Below are 18,065 nucleotides of genomic sequence, written 5' to 3' on the forward strand. Positions count from 1 at the left end.
GACATTGTTGTGATCTCTAAGTTCCAGTCAAGAGGTGATTGAGAGCTGTAAGACAGAAGTCTGTCTCCTGTCAGTCGCTTTAACTTATGAAGTTCAGCTGTCAAACAGAGTTATTTGCAATTGTGTGACAGTTCCCCTACAATTCCTCTTTTATACCCTCACAGGAAGTAACAACAATATTCATGCAAGTTAACGAATCATGATTCCTGAGACATTTCCTGTAGATATAATACATACTATTTAGTATGCATGGGCCAAGTGTGAGTGGAAAAGTTGTTAAAACCACTATTATTGTTAGACAGCGCTACAAAGAGTTTTATCTGATATGCTTTAATCTGTCCTAAACTACAAGACACCCCAAGTTTGTCTATACCCCTGATGCTTAGTTGAAGTAAAAAGGACAGAAGACAATCTTTTAGAAATTAACTCATTGTTACGACCCGGCTCGTGAGCCGCAATATAAATTGGAGACAGACCACAGAGTGTACAAAAATAGAGTTTATTTCTATAACACAAAAACACGGAGCCAAGCACCAAGAATCCATGGGGTGCACACCAGCATCAAAAGCATGGTGAGGATTCAAGGCCTCTTCTGAGGGCAAACAGTCAAGCAAATTATGCCCATTCTCCACCCAAAGGCTGTTGCACTGCCACTGCAAAGCTAGTTTGGGTGTAGAGGGGCGTAACACTCATCAATCCAGCAACCCATACACACACCTGAATAATTTCTGAACTATATAATTAGGGCGTCCATTTTCCAGAATTCTGCTGTTGATGCCTCGATATAGCAGTCCCACCCATTCTAAAAACCTCCCTGGAAAACCCATTTTTCGTAGTACCTGAAACCGGTACTAATTTGTGACCTGATCAAAAGCTTTTTCAAAATGTAAATGTATGACTAATAGTCAAAAGTTTCTGTCTCTAGCAAAACAGATGGCGTGTCTATGATCCTCCTCCAAGGGACAGCACAGTTTGGATCAGTGGATCAGCTCCTCTAAAGATGTTGACATCCATTTTGAATAAACCTTACTTAAATGTGTACACCTAACATTTAAAACTGTAATTGGCCTGAAGTTCCAGAGGTCAGTCCTGTCTCCTTTTTTGTGTGTAACTAAGAACCCATCCCTGCGCTAAAGCTGTTGGGGAGTCGGTCTAGTCCTTCAAGCTCTTTAGTTAGTCAGTTAATCACATGCTCAAATGTTTCAGAAGGTCTAATGCGGTGGTTCTTAACCTTATTGGAGGTACTGAACCCTGCGAGCTTCATCAGTGTATTCACCGAACCCTTCGTAATTGGAAAAATAAAATATGATTTCTTCAAAACATAGGTATATATAAAAACGACCCGACATTGCTAGTGTGAACCGGGCTATACTGTGTGTGTCTTGACCCCTGCCGAACCCCTGAGAGTGACTCAACGAACCCCTGGGGTTCGATCGAACCCAGGTTAAGAACCACTGGTCTAATGTACTTCCATCCCTGGGGTTATAAAAACCCTCAATCACCATTCAAATGTCTTTTGTGTCAGTAAAATGTTTGACTTCTCCCTTTAAAGCAGTGATTGCCCCTTTCCTCACTTTTCTTTTCTTTAAAAAGTCTCTAGTGCATTTTCCTCTTCCTCTGTATCAGAGGGTGTAATCATGGGCATTTCCTCGTTTCACCAGTAGAGGGCACCCTTGACCTACTCTCCAGTTTGTTCTCCATGTCTCTCGTTCCTTTGGTGAGAGCAGCAGGTTCACTCTCACACTCAGCTAACTTCCTCCTGGTGTCTGTTTAACGTCCTGAGGAACTAACAGTAGGACAATGGTCACCATCGGTACACTTACTGTAATTTTTCATCAGTTCAGGAAACAGGGGCCATAATTCATAGGAACTCATAATTTACATATGCAAGAAACACACGTCATTGTCCATGAAACCAAACCTCTTCTAAATCGTTTGTTAATACTAAGTAGAATTAGTTTATGGTTCCAGGTATAGTACCAGAAATAGTTGTGTAGTATTTCCCTATATATTTCAGCTGTATTCTCCAACCTTGTAATGGTTTCTAACTGTCATTCAAAAATGAAAAGGACAAAAACAAGAATACTTGAAATCCTTGAATTTCTGTTTGTTTGATGGATTAAATACTGTCTTTGCCTGAAGTATATGCAGGGGACTGAATTATTTGGCTGTGAGCTGAATTAGATGGTGGTTTCACCTCAACACCGCCCCCTATTGATACATCTTTGCCAAGAAGAACAGCTTGTAGACATAGCAGTGGCACCTATAGGCTAACACAAATAATGCCAATTACACTCAGAGCCATTTTCTTTGGTTTGATACACAGATATGAATCAGCACCGGCCACCTTATACTGATGACTTACTATACCATTGAAAATATAAAATTAAAATTTGGACAAAAAATGTAATTGTTTAAAAAAAAACATTTTTATTCACATTTTCACATACATTTGTTGTACGGGCATATGAGCTTATGTGGACAAGTATAAGTGTACAACTGACATAGAGGATTACACAAAGGTGTTACCAAGACAACGCCTTGGACAATACCAGAGCAGGAGAAGCTGAAGCAAGTCAAGGACGGCAGCTTGGGTCCTTATAGACAGGTCAGTAAGAGCTTGGGTCCTTATAGACAGGTCAGTAAGAGCTTGGGTCTTTATAGACAGGTCAGTAAGAGCTTGAGTCCTTATAGACAGGTCAGTAAGAGCTTGGGTCTTTATAGACAGGTCAGTAAGAGCTTGGGTCCTTATAGACATGTCAGTAAGAGCTTGGGTCCTTATAGACAGGTCAGTAAGAGATTGGGTCCTTATAGACAGGTCAGTAGCAGTTTGTGCATCAACCATGGGAAGATATTTACATTCATTTAAACCAACACTCATAAGGCTCATTAGAATAGAAAGACATTCAACCCAAATATGACTGGCAGGCTAAGAGAAAGGACTGTCCTTAAAAATGACACAACTCTAAATCTGAGCTTACATGAGTGAAAGAATATGATCAGTGAGTGCTGAGAGAAGAGTTTTCAGCTACACCTTTGAAACAATTTTGCTGGAGGAATTGTTGGAGGTTGAAATATACTAATCTGGTACTAATCAATAAAGTCTACTTTACTTTTTAGTTTATGAGTCGGCTGGACTGCTCCAGAAATGTAATAATTGATCTGATGACAGACCCTGGCCGCAGCTCTGTCAAGTACACATCTAAGATCTGGGATCACTGGCAAGAGTGCCTTTTTTAGCCCTTCTTTCCTTGTATATTTATTAGTGCTGTCAGTTAAACGTGTTATTAACGGCGTTAACGCAAATCCATTTTATCGCGAGATTAACACGAGATTTACTTTTCTTTTTCGATTAACGTTCTTTTTAGCCTCGCAAACTGTGTAGTAGGCTAACGTTACGCTTTGAGTGAATGATGAGTGCGATATGGCGAAATGGATGATAAAAAGCTTCTGAATGGAAAGTTTACTTCTAAAAGTTGTGTTGTGCAAAAGAAGCGAGCTTCACTGTTGTCTGAAAATGTCAACAGGCGGCTGGCTCAAAGCAAAGAAGTAGTAGGCTTACCTTTTATTGGTAACCTAACTGTTATGTTCATTGTTTCTGAAATAAAAGGCCTGACTGCTATGTTCCCAGCAAACTTGAAAAAAAGAAAATATTAAGCCATGGTTTAACTGCACTATAGGCTGAGTCCTTGTTTACCTGAAATGTGCACTTTATAATTTTATTTTCTATTGCCCTGTTTGGCAATGTTGGTTTTCAATCAAATAAAACATTTGCATAAAGCAATCCAACCACTTCTTTACTCCATGTTGATAAGGGCATTCAAATACAAATAAAATAATGGAAAAAATAAATAAATGAAGGGACATTTAGAATAGATAAAAAATTGCGATTAATCGCGATTCATTTTGAGTTAACTATGACATAAATGTGATTAATCGCGATTCAATATTTTAATCATTTGACAGCACTAATATGTATTTATGATTGTATGTATTTATATGTAATTTATTGATTATATGTATTGTGCATCTTCCATGTGGGCCTTGAGCCTGTAATAAAGTTTAATTACCTCTTACCTGTTAACTAATGTTGGTAATGACAAGGTTTGGTAACAAATGTTATCCATTAACACATAACTAGTTGGTCTCTGTATCAGTGCCCAATAAGGCCAGCATTAAGCACCATTAATCATTTATTAGTCCAGTATTCACCAATTTCTTATTCTCACTGAATAGGTTCAATATTATTTGTACAACCTTAATAACCCACTAGTTGGTCTTACCCAATGTTTACTGATATATAGCGAGGATCAAAATCAAAAGAAGATTCATAGCCTTTCATAATATACTCTCTACATATGCCACTTACAGCAGCATAGAATAGTTGTAGAACAGGTATTCCTACCTGCAGACTTTACTTTACCAACAAACAAACTGGACCAAAGGGTTCATCTGATAGCCGCACGAGACAGAGAGATCTGTCAGAACCTGATGGAGGCTTAAGGCTTTGGGAAAGGTCTCTGCCTTGTGGAAACACAAGATGGTGACTTGTGAGGGTTGTAGTAGGGCACTTTGGACGCATGTCGTATGTTCTGAGAAATAATCTTTTTTTTTAAATAAAAATGTCTAACTCACGCAAGGATTTCATCCTTTTCATGTCATTTCTAGTCCACTTCACAACAAGGAACCTGTTTTAAAGGAATAATGAGATATTTACAGTTTATTAAGGATGAATGTGTCTCTAGTTGTAGTGGGTCATTTTCATCACTTCAGTCTGATTATGGAAAGTACTCTAAAACTGGGAACTTGTGTTGTGTCAATAATTATATACTATGTAGGCATCACTGATTGAAGTGTACTCATTGCTCTCAAACAACGTTCCACTTTAGAACAGGGGTCCTGTCTCCCAGTCACCACTAGCAGCCTGGGTGAGTACCATTACCATAACTGCCCCAGTCACCACTAGCAGCCTGGGTGAGGACCATTACCATTACTGCCCCCCAGTCACCACTAGCAGCCTGGGTGAAAACCATTACCATTACTGGACCTGCTGTGACACTGCATTGAGCAATGAAAAACTGTTTCTCAGTAGAGATACTTATTCTACAATGATTCTGTCCCTACAGGTGACGTATTTAGACAGTGTCTTAGCAGGCTACAAACTTTCTTTTTGTATTCTTAAAATATATATATATCATAAGATTATGTTGAGACTAACTAGTTGGTGTCAGTCTTTTCTCGGGGATTGAACCCGAGATGCTGGATGTGGGGAACCAGCGCTGAGCGCCAGCTGCCGACTGCAAGGCCAGCTAAATGTTTCAGCTTCAGTCAATCACGTCCGCAGATTCTAAAACAATTGGAGCCAATCACGTTCGCACAGTCGAAAACATTTCACCAATCACGGCAGAAATCCTGGAGAGCGACGTCAGGCACACGGCAGAAATTCTGGAGGGCGACGTTACATTGCTTACGCTAGACCTGAGGGGGCGGGTAATTCAAAGAGTGAAGCTAGCCGGATGCTTAAGGAATCAACCGAGGCAGATTATCGACATGGTGAGTATTTACACATGTAATACACTGCTGTTAGATACTGAACTAATTTCACCTTTTGTGTTTAGCTAGCTTTCAACCTTACAAACACTCTCTGTTATCTGACTGGAATTTCGCTAGAAACACTCTGTTAGCTGACTGGAATTCCGCTAGTTCTCATCAGCGTTTCCATTGCTAATGTTATCTGTTAGTGCTGTATGATATAACTTAGGTTATGATTCATTTCACCCGTTGTTTTATGTTGTCGTATCGATCTATTTAGCCATCTAGCTACGTTACAAACACTACCTTATCTGACTGGAAGTTCGCTATATTAACGGGGCTTTTACGAGGGCTATGAATGAATGAGAATGAGAATGTTTGGACTGTGAATCAGTATTTTCTATCGATCGTTTAAATTCAGATGTATAAACGAATATATTGGGAGGTAGTCATATGAATACAGTCTCTTTTACACATGTTTAGGTAGCTACTCTCACTGTTGATGTCATGGAATTTCACTCGTTCTCATCAGCAAAGCCTTTGCTAATGTTATCTGTTAGTTATATGTAGTGTGGTTAATAAATGAGCTGTGTTTCAAACACTATGTGGCTTTTGCCACCACTGTGTTTTTCATAGGGTTATTAATATAACAAGGAAGATGCTCTGCTCTTCATGTACTTGCATTTATGTTATTGTCATGCATTAAAAACAATGTGTATGCATATGTCACCAAAGGCAACATCTTTAAAGTCACACAAGGTGATGGCAGACACAGAGTTGATTACCATTGGCAGGAAGGTAACACACCTACCCAGTTTATTTGGAGTTGCTGTTGCTGCCTGCCTCTTTAGTTCATATCAAGGGAACTAATTGAATGTGTGCGTGTGTCTGTGCGTGCGTGTCTGTGTGTACAGGTGTCAAACCCCCGTATCGGGGTGGAGTCGTTGCTGGTGACGGTCATCAGAAAAGCACCAGCCCAGCAGAAGGCATGGAGAGTCTGGCTGGGGAAGTGCTTCAGACTCTAGACAGAGAAGGCCTACAAGACATAAATGCAGGTATAACACGCACGCACAGACACACGCACATACCCAGGCCAGGACGCACAGACACACACAAGCGGGCACGCACAGACACAAGCACATACCCAGGCCAGGACGCACAGACACACACAAGCGGGCACGCACAGACACAAGCACATACCCAGGCCAGGACGCACAGACACACACAAGCGGGCACGCACAGACACACGCACGCACAGACACACGCACATACCCAGGCCAGGACGCACAGACACACACAAGCGTGCACGCACAGACACACAGGCAGGCACGCCGCACAGACAGACAGACAGGCACGCACGCCGCGCAGACACAGGCAGGCAGGCAGGCAGGCAGGCACGCCACACAGACGTAGGCAGGCACAAGCAGGAACGGACACACAGACGCACGCACGCACGCTCGCACACCTCAACTCTCTACACAGAGAAGGCCTAAAAGACAGAGATGCCGGTAGAACACATGCACACACACTCACACACTGCTCAACACTCTCCAGCTACCAGGCAAAAGGGAGGTTCTTTCTTCCACCACACTGGTCATTTAGTTTGTCACTGGATCTCCCAACTTAATGGCGTTTGGGCTGCTCTAAGTGTTTGTTTGTTTGTATTGTGTCCCTCTGTAGTTGGAAATTCCTCGTGGGGGAGAGCTGCGCGTCATCGGATTGCTACTTGGGAGCGTTCCTGGTGGATGGACCAGCGCAGAACCGTCTCCACGCTTGAAAGTGACAAAGCGGGTCCCTGCCACACTGGCCGGTAGCGAGTTGCTGTCTGGATTGTATACTGGATTGGGATGACTCCTCTTTGGTGTGGGTTGATCTATTGCAGTGTTATTTTTTCTGTGGATTCTATATGTGGGGCGTGGTTTAAGTATTGCAAACTGATAATACCTTTTGGGGGGAAGGCATGTATCTTGCTTTTGTGTGGACATTGTGTGGGGGTTTTCATGTTAGACATGGTTGGCCATTAGTTGGCTTTATGCCTATCGCCTAGTGGGGTTCTATGTACAGTGAATCTGTGCCTACAGTCCTGTATCCAGTCTGCTTGTGGCAAATAAACATTTGTATAACCATTTCTGATTCTGAGTGTTGTCTGTGACCTGTGTTGCTGTACAAGGGGGTGTTTTTAATGACAATCTGTGTTAAAACAGCAAACTGATAACAATAATAACAGTAATGATAATAATGATGATGTTGAAAATAATAAATGGGGATGATGCCAATGACAACATTAATAAAAGTAACATTGCATGTTATTAACAAGTCAATACAAATTATAAAAACACTGAAAATGATGGAAAGATCTGCATGCGATGATCCCTTGGCAGTGGACATTCTGGTCCTTCAGGTACAGGTATGTGGGAGAAGAAATAAATAATTATTACACATACAGAACACGAATATATGTGTATGAGACATATATATATATATATATATATATATATAGTGGGGGTGTTGAGTTATGTCATTGTTATTTGTATTATTTTATGTTGCTGATTTGTATCCTATTGTGTCAATTATACTAATTTTATGTGTTATGTAAGTTAGGGGAAATGCACTTATAGAATTCTTAATTTGACTCTTAATTTGATATAAATATCCGCGGAGAGGATGTGAATAAAACGAAACTTAGAATCCCCAAAGTCCTAGGTTCGTATCCCGTCTGCGGAGCGGATGCGAATAGAACGAAACCTAGAGTCGTCGGTTCGTATCCCGTCTGTGGCGTGTCCAAATAATTTAAAACATTCAGAAATTTCATATGTGTATTTAAGCAGTTAGAAATGCATTTCTCAGATAGATATGGATGCGGAAACACCCTAATTTTCTTCCTTCTTTCTCCTTTCTTCTTTTCTTCTCTCTTTCTCCTCTCTTTTCTCCCTTTTTCCTTCTTCCCCCTCTTTTTTCTCCCCCCCCCTCTTAAATGGCCTTATGGCCGCCAGCTTTAGCCCAGTGTGCTAATGAGAGGACCCAATGGCAGGATGATGTTCTCAATGGTTATTTTATTGAGAAACAAGGACACAGATGATAATCCAAAAGCACAGAGGATATGAACAGGGCAAAAGGCCATAAACTAAAGCAGCTACTAAAAGTGTAGCTATGAGCGGAACTACGCCCTAGCCAGGGGCGGACTGGGGGGAAAAAGTGGCCCGGGAGTTACTGTCAGACCGGCCCACTAAATAAACGGCGCGCGGCCCACTCAGTACACGGCGCGCTGCCCACTCAATACACGGCGCGTTGCCCATTCAATGCATCGCACGTATCGACCAGTCAGTGGCCTACTTGGAAAAATACCCATACACTTAACATTATTTTGGATGATTACAAATAAATTACATCATTTATGTTTTTTTTTTTTTTAAATAACATTTGGATCCACCAATTTGCCTGGGTGGACACATGGAATAAAATTATACTGGCTATTGTAACACTCCAAGGTAGGTATAGTTTGCTAGATGAATAGGCTTAACTCTGGGCTAGTATCAGATGGTTATACGTATAACTACAGAACATTAAGGAATGAATATCCACACAATAAAGAAACTGGAATCAGAGGGTAGAATTAGTATGAACTATATTGTAGAAATGAACAGAATAGAACATACGATGGGGTGTGAACATCAGTGGTATCAGTAGTGTTGCATGCTGGGTGTGTGATTGTGTGTGTAGGGGTGTTGAAGGTGCATAACAAAACAATAAGTTAAGTAACAGAACCTAAACTAACTCTGCTGGCCCGGGTGCATTATAGTCACATGATAATAAAAAACAATATCAGTATACTCATGTGTTATTATGACCTCACTATCTAATCTAGATAACATATTAACATTGTTTATAATGTTAGTGTTGTGTGTAACACGGTGATCTTAGCATAACAAGCTAGCTGGTTACCTTATTTTACATAAGTTATTAGACATTATAAGATTGCCCTCTTTACAACTACCACCATGGATAGCTTGCTCATCGATTGTAAACAAGTGACTACGGCTAACATGTTTAAATAGATCAACTCGATGATGACAACAGCGCCAGCTTGCTTATTTTACCAGATCATAACGTCTCAATTTTGGACATTTATCTACCTAACATTAGCTAGGCTAGTTGGTAGTGAACGTTACCTCATCTGTGAAAAGCAAGCTAACATTGGCCAAGTCAACGCCACAACTTACCTTGTATCACTGTCACTGTCACGCGAAATAACAGTCGTAAATGGCCCAGAGTTTTCTTAAATGCAATTCCTCAAAACTACCAGATGCCCCACGGGCTGCTCGTGTTAGAAGGGCTGACGGCACACGTCACTACGGTAGCGTGCCCTGGCGGGGCGTGTATGCAAATCCACAGCTGAGAACACTTCGGCTGTGTAAGAACCCATTTTCAGGTGTTCATTAATAAGGTGGAGATCGTTTCTTACGTTGAATTTCTGAAGTCCGTAAGAACACATTTCAGAAGACACTTCAGAATATTTTCGAAAAATAGGCACCATGAGTGTGAATACAGATCGCGAAGAGGGGTATAAAAATCAGTCAGTGATTTAAATTTTGTAGTTAATAGAGGAAATTATACGTGTTCTGAGTAGTATGGAAAATCGTTGAGGGTACCGGCGATGTCAGTGGGAAGTCCGGTTGGTGAAGGAAGTGAGCCGGTATTTTGGACCATCACAACCTCGTCGGCCCACCGGGGATTCCCCCGGTATCCCCGATGGCCAGTCCGCCCCTGGCCCTAGCAGCGAGAGGCGATGCTTGAGAGCAACGCAACAAAAAGCAGTACGAGAACTGCACAGTGAACAAACCTTAAACTCGCGCTAGGCATAGCAAGGAAAACACTAACGACCTGATAAGGGCCACAGAGATTAGCCAGGTACTTATACCCTGGCTAATAGAGGGAAGTGACAATCACAAAAACGCAAGACAGGTGAGAGCACACAATGGGGAACAGGTGAGAACACACAAAGACAACAAAGGCACATGTGGACACAAATGAGTTCATGATGTCCTTTGGCTACTCGAGGCCAAACGGTTGCCCGAAGTCGTGACAGTTGGTTAATAATGATGTACTAAAAATATATTACATATTCAGTGAGAATAATAAAAAGGCTAACACAAGCCTGATAAATGATGCTTAATGCAGACTTAATTTGGCACTTATACAGACGCATATTAGTTATGTGTGAATGGTTAACATTTGTTCCCTAAACTAAAGTGTTTCCCTAGATTTTTTTCTCACAGATTCTTTTAAATGATACACCACACGACCTGTCATTCCACTCTCCTCTTGTAATCATAACACAGTTTTCTCCATCTGGATCATATCCCTTGTAGTTATCTGGCTGGCGTGGTCCCCAAAAGCTGGAAGAAGAGCAGAGTCCAGAGAGCACATAAACATAATAAATGGTGCTCATAATCTGTAGAATTAAACCATGCCAGGTATCAGATTTCAGCTCTTTACTTTAGTTTTAGATCTGCATATATCTAACCAATAAAATTGCGTTAAATGTGAATTGTTCTGAGCAGACACAAAGGTAAATATGTTTGGATTGTACCAACTTTGGGTCTGTGAGGGGTGTGTTGTCCACCCAGCGCCATTTGCCCTCTTCCTGAGCATCAGTTAAACCAATCCAGTGATCTTCTCCCTTGGCCTTCAGGAAATCCTAATGTAAGAAACATCACTCAAGATCTTGATAAGCAACATAATGATGACTACTGCAATAACCATTTCATCATGCTGATTTCAATCACATTAGTCTTTAAAGCTTGTCTACTCTTAGTTCAAAGCTCTGCTGCATTTCGTTAATTTGTAGATTGTGAATAACATTGACCAATTCATCTTTTGGCATCTGATGAGTCTAGTTTTCATTTCCAGGTAAACTGGGATATGCAATTAGTATCATGTGAGGTTATAACTGCTGTAATACATTCATGTAGAAAATGTATTAGTCAACCAAAGATGACCTTTATTGATCCCACACAGGGAAATGTGCTAAATACCTGATAGTCACAAATAGGTAGTTATAATTGCTTAGAATATTGATGTTTATATGCGTATTACTACATAGAGTACCTGATGTTTATATGTGTATTACTACATACAGTACCTGATGTTTAATTGCGTATTACTACATACAGTACCTGATGTTTATATGCGTATTACTACATAGAGTACCTGATGTTTATATGCGTATTACTACATAGAGTACCTGATGTTTATATGCGTATTACTACATAGAGTACCTGATGTTTATATGCGTATTACTACATACAGTACCTGATGTTTATATGTGTATTACTACATACAGTACCTGATGTTTATCCAGGACTGTGGACCATAGTGTCCCTGCCACACCCCCTACTCCTCTACTCCTGCCACGCCCCCTCCTGCCACGCCCCTACTCCTCTACTCCTGCCACGCCCCCTACTCCTCTACTCCTGCCACGCCCCCTCCTGTCACGCCCCCTCCTGATTCAACTCACCTGCCTCAGTCAGCTTCCCAGTCCCCTGATTGCCTGATTACCTGCACCTGTCATGAACTCATCACTCCCCTCACTTCCCTGTCTGGCCTTCTTGTGAAAAGGACTAAAACCCCATGATCTTCCAGTTCCTGATTCTATGGATGGATACTTTATTAATCCCGAGGGAAATTTTAGGTCATCCAGTAGCTTATACAACTTACACCACTCACAGACACAACAAACTATGTCTTCAACTCACAGACTGTAGGATGGCCGGCCTCGCGGCAAGGTAAACAGAAATGGAGGCAGTGTCTCAGATGGTTGTTGGTAACTGGCAAAGGTTTTAATGCCGGTTGCAGCAGGCAAACACGCCAGAATGGAGAAAAGAAAAACGAACAAAAACTCCAAACCATAGAACTCAATCAATAAATAATTCCCTAAACAATTCAGCTTCAACAAGGTAAAAGTAAACTCTCAATTATCCTGAGTTACATAACCAGGTGTAGCACTCCAAACTAAACAATGCACATAGATCCTCTGGAGGGGTTGGAAGTTGTTCCCCTAACTCGTCGCTCCCGAACACTAGTTCTGTACCGGTATTTGTTTACCCCGGCCTGAACCATTACCCATCGCAAATCAATTAACGATAAAATACATATTCCAACTCATTATTCAATCCCTACGTTTCCCTATATAACTACAGACGGGTTTACACACATACAATACTATTATATTACACAGCACTCTAAATCATTTACAAGTTGTCACACCCCCTCTCATCACACCAACTTGGCCTGTGCACGTCTGACGTGGATGCGCCCAACGTTCAAAGGTCATTGCCGACTTTCTGATCTGGTTGTTCCTCTGTCGCATCTGCTTGCAAGCCACACGCTTTCAGTCCCAGTATGTTTTGGTGGATGTATGTCCAATATGAGGTAGGCCTACTGATCGTGGTTAAGTATGATTGTTGTTTGTGTGCCAATAAACAGTGTCCATGTACCCCGCGCTGTCAACTGTGTATGTTTTGGCCACGGAATGTAGTACCCTAGCAGTAACGGGCAGCCGCACCGTTACACAGACACAACAAACTATGTCTTCCGCGATCGTTCCTGGCCTACTCTCCGACTTCCAGGAATTTCGAAATCTCAGCATTCTTTTCCTTGCTCCTGAATTCTAGTTTTCTTGTGTACTTCTCAGGAATTGTGTTTTGTTAGACATTGAACTTCTGAGCTTCATCCCCTGTTTAGCTTTTGTGTTCATCCAGTTTTTCATCCTATTTACCCCTATACTATCCAATAAACTCCCCTATTTACCCCTGTACTATCCAATAAACTCCCCTATTTACCCCTGTACTATCCCATATGTTGTATGTTGTATTTGAGTTTAGGGTACAGTATGTTTTTACATAACCTTGGCTCAACACAAGCATAAGGTTATTATGTTGGCAAGAACTTGGAATTGAGTTGATAGGGAATGTTTGCATTAAAGTCATGTGTTTAAAAAGAGGATACAATCAGTGTAGAAAAAAAGTAGTTTTAGTACTCCAAGGCCACATTCCCTTATTAGTCTTTACATACGTAACTAAATATGTATGTTCCCAGTAAGGCCTAAAATATTCATCACTCATAATTATCACTGACCATTTCTGAAAAATGTCTGCTTCATACTTAAACCTAGATCTCACATTAAGTAAACTGATATATTAAATGGCATTAGAGAATGATGACTACATAATTTGCTTTGACAGAGATCTGACTGGTTACTGGTACAGATTTCTGCTACTGGTCAGTCATGTCAGCCAATTGAAAGAGCAGGGATTGCTGAATGATTTCCTACAAATTACATGTAAATAATGTACAATTTTAAAACAGAATGCTGTTGCTGATGTTATATCAGGTAAGGAAATGATCCGAGTGGCCCTCGGAAACACGTATCATTAACCTGGTGTTTAACACATAATATAAATAATGCTGTATATATGTGCAATAGCCATCCTAGCATTCACACAAATGGTCTGCACACTTGTAAACAAGTAAACAGTTGCTCTCAGGTATGTTGGAGGTATAGGACAGGGGGCTAGTGCACCAAAAATGAGTTCACCAGCCACTACTGATTAGAGTTTAGTACATTAGAGTTAGATAGTAGACCATGAAATATTTTAAGGGGTGAATATGTCATACCATTTCTTGTTGACTGGTAATGATGACCAGATGTCCTCCCATAGTCACACAGGCATCTCTGCTCTCAGTCCAGGTCTTCTTATCAGTGGAGAAGTGGTAACATGCTCCATCGAAGTACTCCCAGTCATCAGCACACTTTGCTCCTTTTTAAGGGATATAATTCATAATGACCACCAGAACTGACATTTAGTTTCTCATGATTTGTTGACGCACTGTAAGTATATACCGCTACTTTGACTGAAACAAAGATAGCTATTGCTACAGTCAGACTGATAAGTAGTCCTCGTGTTACATGGTCAAAACCTGGTATGGACAGACCTGTTGCTTTTTCAGTACTTTTGTGCACCAGAAGGAAGACAAGGTCGAGAAACCTCCAGTTCACCACAGATGTATTGGAAATCTCACCTTGTAGCTCAGTCTTCAGCTTTGTGTTTTCTGTTTTTCTGCTCCAATAACATCCTTTCAGTTTCTGTTGAAAGAAAAGAAATCAACAGTACACTATGCCATATCAAATGTCCAGAATAAATTATTCTATGGGCATGAAACATTTTAAATAAAAAAAAAACAGGGAACTTTCCTTTTTTTTTTTCTTCCTAGAAGATTATTACTAACTTGGAAACAGAATTTAGTAGGGCTGTGAATCTCTCATGAAAAAGACGATCCGATTCGTATCTCGATACATGGGAACGATACGATACAAGAAAAGATGCATGTTGATAAAAAACGATTCAGTGCGATTCAATGCGATGCGATTCAATGCGATTCGATGCAGTTCAATAATTGAAAACACTGCGTTGTGAGGAAACAATGGACCTCATTCTCAAACGTTTCTTCTTAAAAATCTTCTTACCAACTTCAAAAGACCAACCTAAGAAAAGATCTCCGCCGGATTCATGAACGCCTGGAAATATGTTCTTAAACCGCCAAAGTGTTCTTAGCTGTGCACTGATTCTTAAATTGGACGCGCACTCTCATGCACCTGAAATTGCATACAGAAACGCCCCGCCAGCATGCAATTGCAATTTTTGCACACTCCACAGGCAACTCAACTTCAGACTGATCAAAATCATGTCAAAGCAGAAAGCGATCACCCGTAAACGGAGACCTAATTTCACCGGTGCAGAGGTGGAGGTACTGTTGCAGAATGTAGATGTGTCCATTCTATTCCATTATGTGTAAGGAATGTGGCAACGTAGGATCCAAATGCTCGACTCGGAGACAGAGATGCAGAATAACAAGCTTTACTGAACGGGTTCGGTACACGGTAAGTCCAAATACAAACAAACAATTCCAATCAGGGACGGGCAGCGGGGATCGTCATTTATCCAGTCCAGGGTCGTCACACGGGTAGTAGTTTGTAGAGGCAGAGGTACCGGCAAGGAGGAGGCAATCACGTAGTCGAGTGAACAGTCCAGGTTCGTTATCCAGGTGTGAGGTTGTGGAGGCAAAGGTACCGGCAAGGAGAAGGCAAACACGGAGTCGATTATACAAGCAAGGGTCGTTATCACTAGAACTTTGGAAATCATGGGAAACGCTGGAACTCTTGAGACAAGGGGGAAACAAAGACGAACTGGCAACGAGACACAGGAAAAGACGGACTAAATACACTAGGTGATGAGGAACAGGTGTAAACAATCAGGGAGGGGCAGACAATCAACAAGGTGGAGCACACATGAGGCAGGGAGTGAGGAGTCTGAAACGAGAGGAGAGGTGAGTAAACAATCACAACACGGAACACAAGAATAAACAATCTATATAAGCAAACTTAACTTAGTATACTGGACTGGACGTAACACTATGGCTGTATACACGCGATTGAGTTTAGTGCTTATTTATTTATTCACTGCCATATGCAGTGTTCGTACAGTGCTTTTATTTATTTTAGGACATCACGATGCCTCGGTCTCGGAATCATGACTATAAATGTTACATTTATTAGTTAATGATACAAATATTCTCCTATTTATTATTATTATAGTTATTTAAATCCGAGGATGTCTGTAGAATTGATGTGAACGCAATCAACAACGATTTATCTTCCTTGGCTGAAGTAGCTAGCATAGCATTGGCCATTGAATTGAATGGGATTTGTAATCTGTCATTCTCCTCCATGTACCTCAGGGCGTTATTTGTGAGAATACAGCCTGATAGGCTTATGCTATGCGGGCTTTGGCCAATGACAGGTGGTTATTTTTCTGACTGAGATCAATGCACCAGGTCAGCAAGTGAGTGTTTTGCGTAGCAACTTAACGGAGAGACAGACGCTTGTGAACCGGTTCATGTACGCATCAATGTAGTTGTATCTTACATGCTAAAAAACGGATATCGATACATATCGGTTATTTTTTACACCCCTAGAATTTAGTCAAGTCAAGTCAAGCTGAATCAAAGTTCATGACTTAGTAATAATAATGTGGTGCTGGAGGGTTAGTGTTAAGTGTGGAGAGGTAAGGAATGGTGGGGTGTTGGGGACGAGTGTGTGGTGGAGGTAAGGAATGGTGGGGTGTTGGGGACGAGTGTGTGGTGCTGTGAGGCTGTGAGCGAACTATAGTTTGTAACTTAAACAAGTCACGCATGGAGCAGGGTTCCAGATGCTTTGCCTAGCGCATTGTCCTATCTATAACTAGCCTACCGATAAAAAAGGAATGCCCACCCGCGAAAATCACGTGCCGCTAACAATTGTCTGGTGCCAGGTCTGGGTAGGAAGCCTGTTGTTCCGGGGATATACTCAGGGCTGTAGTGGAGGGTAAACGCACGTAAACGCCGTTTACGCACCTCTGGAATTTTGGAAATAGCGTTTACGCACCTCTAAATATCGTTTACGCACCTTAAAGTTCCTGAATCATTTTCATCTGCGCTGTATTATGGTCTGTGACCTTGGCTGTGGCAGCGACACCAATCAGGATCCAGGAAGTATGTAAACACATACAAGTTGTGGATTAGCCTGCCTGCCTGCCTGCCTGCCTACCTGTTCGGAATGGATTAATTAGCCGTGGATATCAGGCGATTTTTGAAGAGACCATCAGTGCTCCTACTCCCACAGATGCCCGCAAAAGGCCTCAAGTACAAAGTAAGACTGAAGAAGATCAATTCACGTTTTTAAACGTTGTTTTGGTTCGGACAACATCGCATTAAGACAGGGACAAACTCTATTAATAACGTGCTTTCAAATACGATGATGCAGGTAACAAGCCAGCCTTCCCGGTGCCATCTAAATAGGCCTCATAAAACGTCAATTATTTCAGCAATTGAAGATGCATGAGTAATTATCCTCACGCATATCGCTGTAGATTAGGCTAATTCATTGAAAATTGTAGACAGATTCTTTGCAAACCAGTTAGACATAGCTAAGTGAATTGCTAAGTGAAATGTTTTAGTTTAGCTATAGAATCTTCCATTTTCGCGGTCAAGGTCAAATATAAGTGTAGCAGAAAAGAAACAGCAGAACAAGCATAAACCCGACCGGTGAGGCAGAGGTACTGTTTGCCTCGCCTCCGTGATTATTTTTTTTTATGTCAGATCAGCAATACTAAGAAGGTTCTACGCATGCGCTCAACCCAGTTTGTGAGGGATTGCGCAATCTGAGATGAGGCAGAGCCTCCCCTGCCCGTACGTCTTAATATAGCAATTGTGTTGTTGTGTTGTGTTGACATTGGAGGTTTCTCCAATGGTTAAAGAACAGGGGAAGTGTTTATTTGCAGCATGGTCAGCAGCAGGTCCTTTCTTTTGTCTCCCCCTCCACCCCCTTCATTGTTGTGAGGCCTACACATACTTTTCTTAACTGTTTTCTTGAAATTGAATAAACTACAAACACATTTATTCAATGTCATTGATTTAATATGACTTTAACTGATAAC

General features: G+C 41.3%; 1 protein-coding gene across 1 annotated transcript; it reads right to left on the minus strand.

The window, feature by feature from the left end:
- Window positions 1-10,596: 10,596 nt before the first annotated feature.
- Window positions 10,597-14,639, minus strand: LOC116224549 (C-type lectin domain family 4 member F-like). The gene is made up of 4 exons (XM_031584569.1): window positions 14,614-14,639; window positions 14,209-14,351; window positions 11,127-11,230; window positions 10,597-10,928 (listed from the first exon to the last, which is right to left on the minus strand). The coding sequence occupies exons 2-4, from the start codon at window positions 14,248-14,250 to the stop codon at window positions 10,790-10,792; spliced, it is 285 nt and encodes a 94-aa protein (XP_031440429.1). The 5' UTR covers window positions 14,251-14,351; window positions 14,614-14,639; the 3' UTR covers window positions 10,597-10,789.
- Between the last annotated feature and the right edge of the window lie 3,426 nt (window positions 14,640-18,065).

Source organism: Clupea harengus, chromosome 18, assembly GCF_900700415.2.
Source record: "Clupea harengus chromosome 18, Ch_v2.0.2, whole genome shotgun sequence".
NCBI classification, from domain to species: domain Eukaryota; kingdom Metazoa; phylum Chordata; class Actinopteri; order Clupeiformes; family Clupeidae; genus Clupea; species Clupea harengus.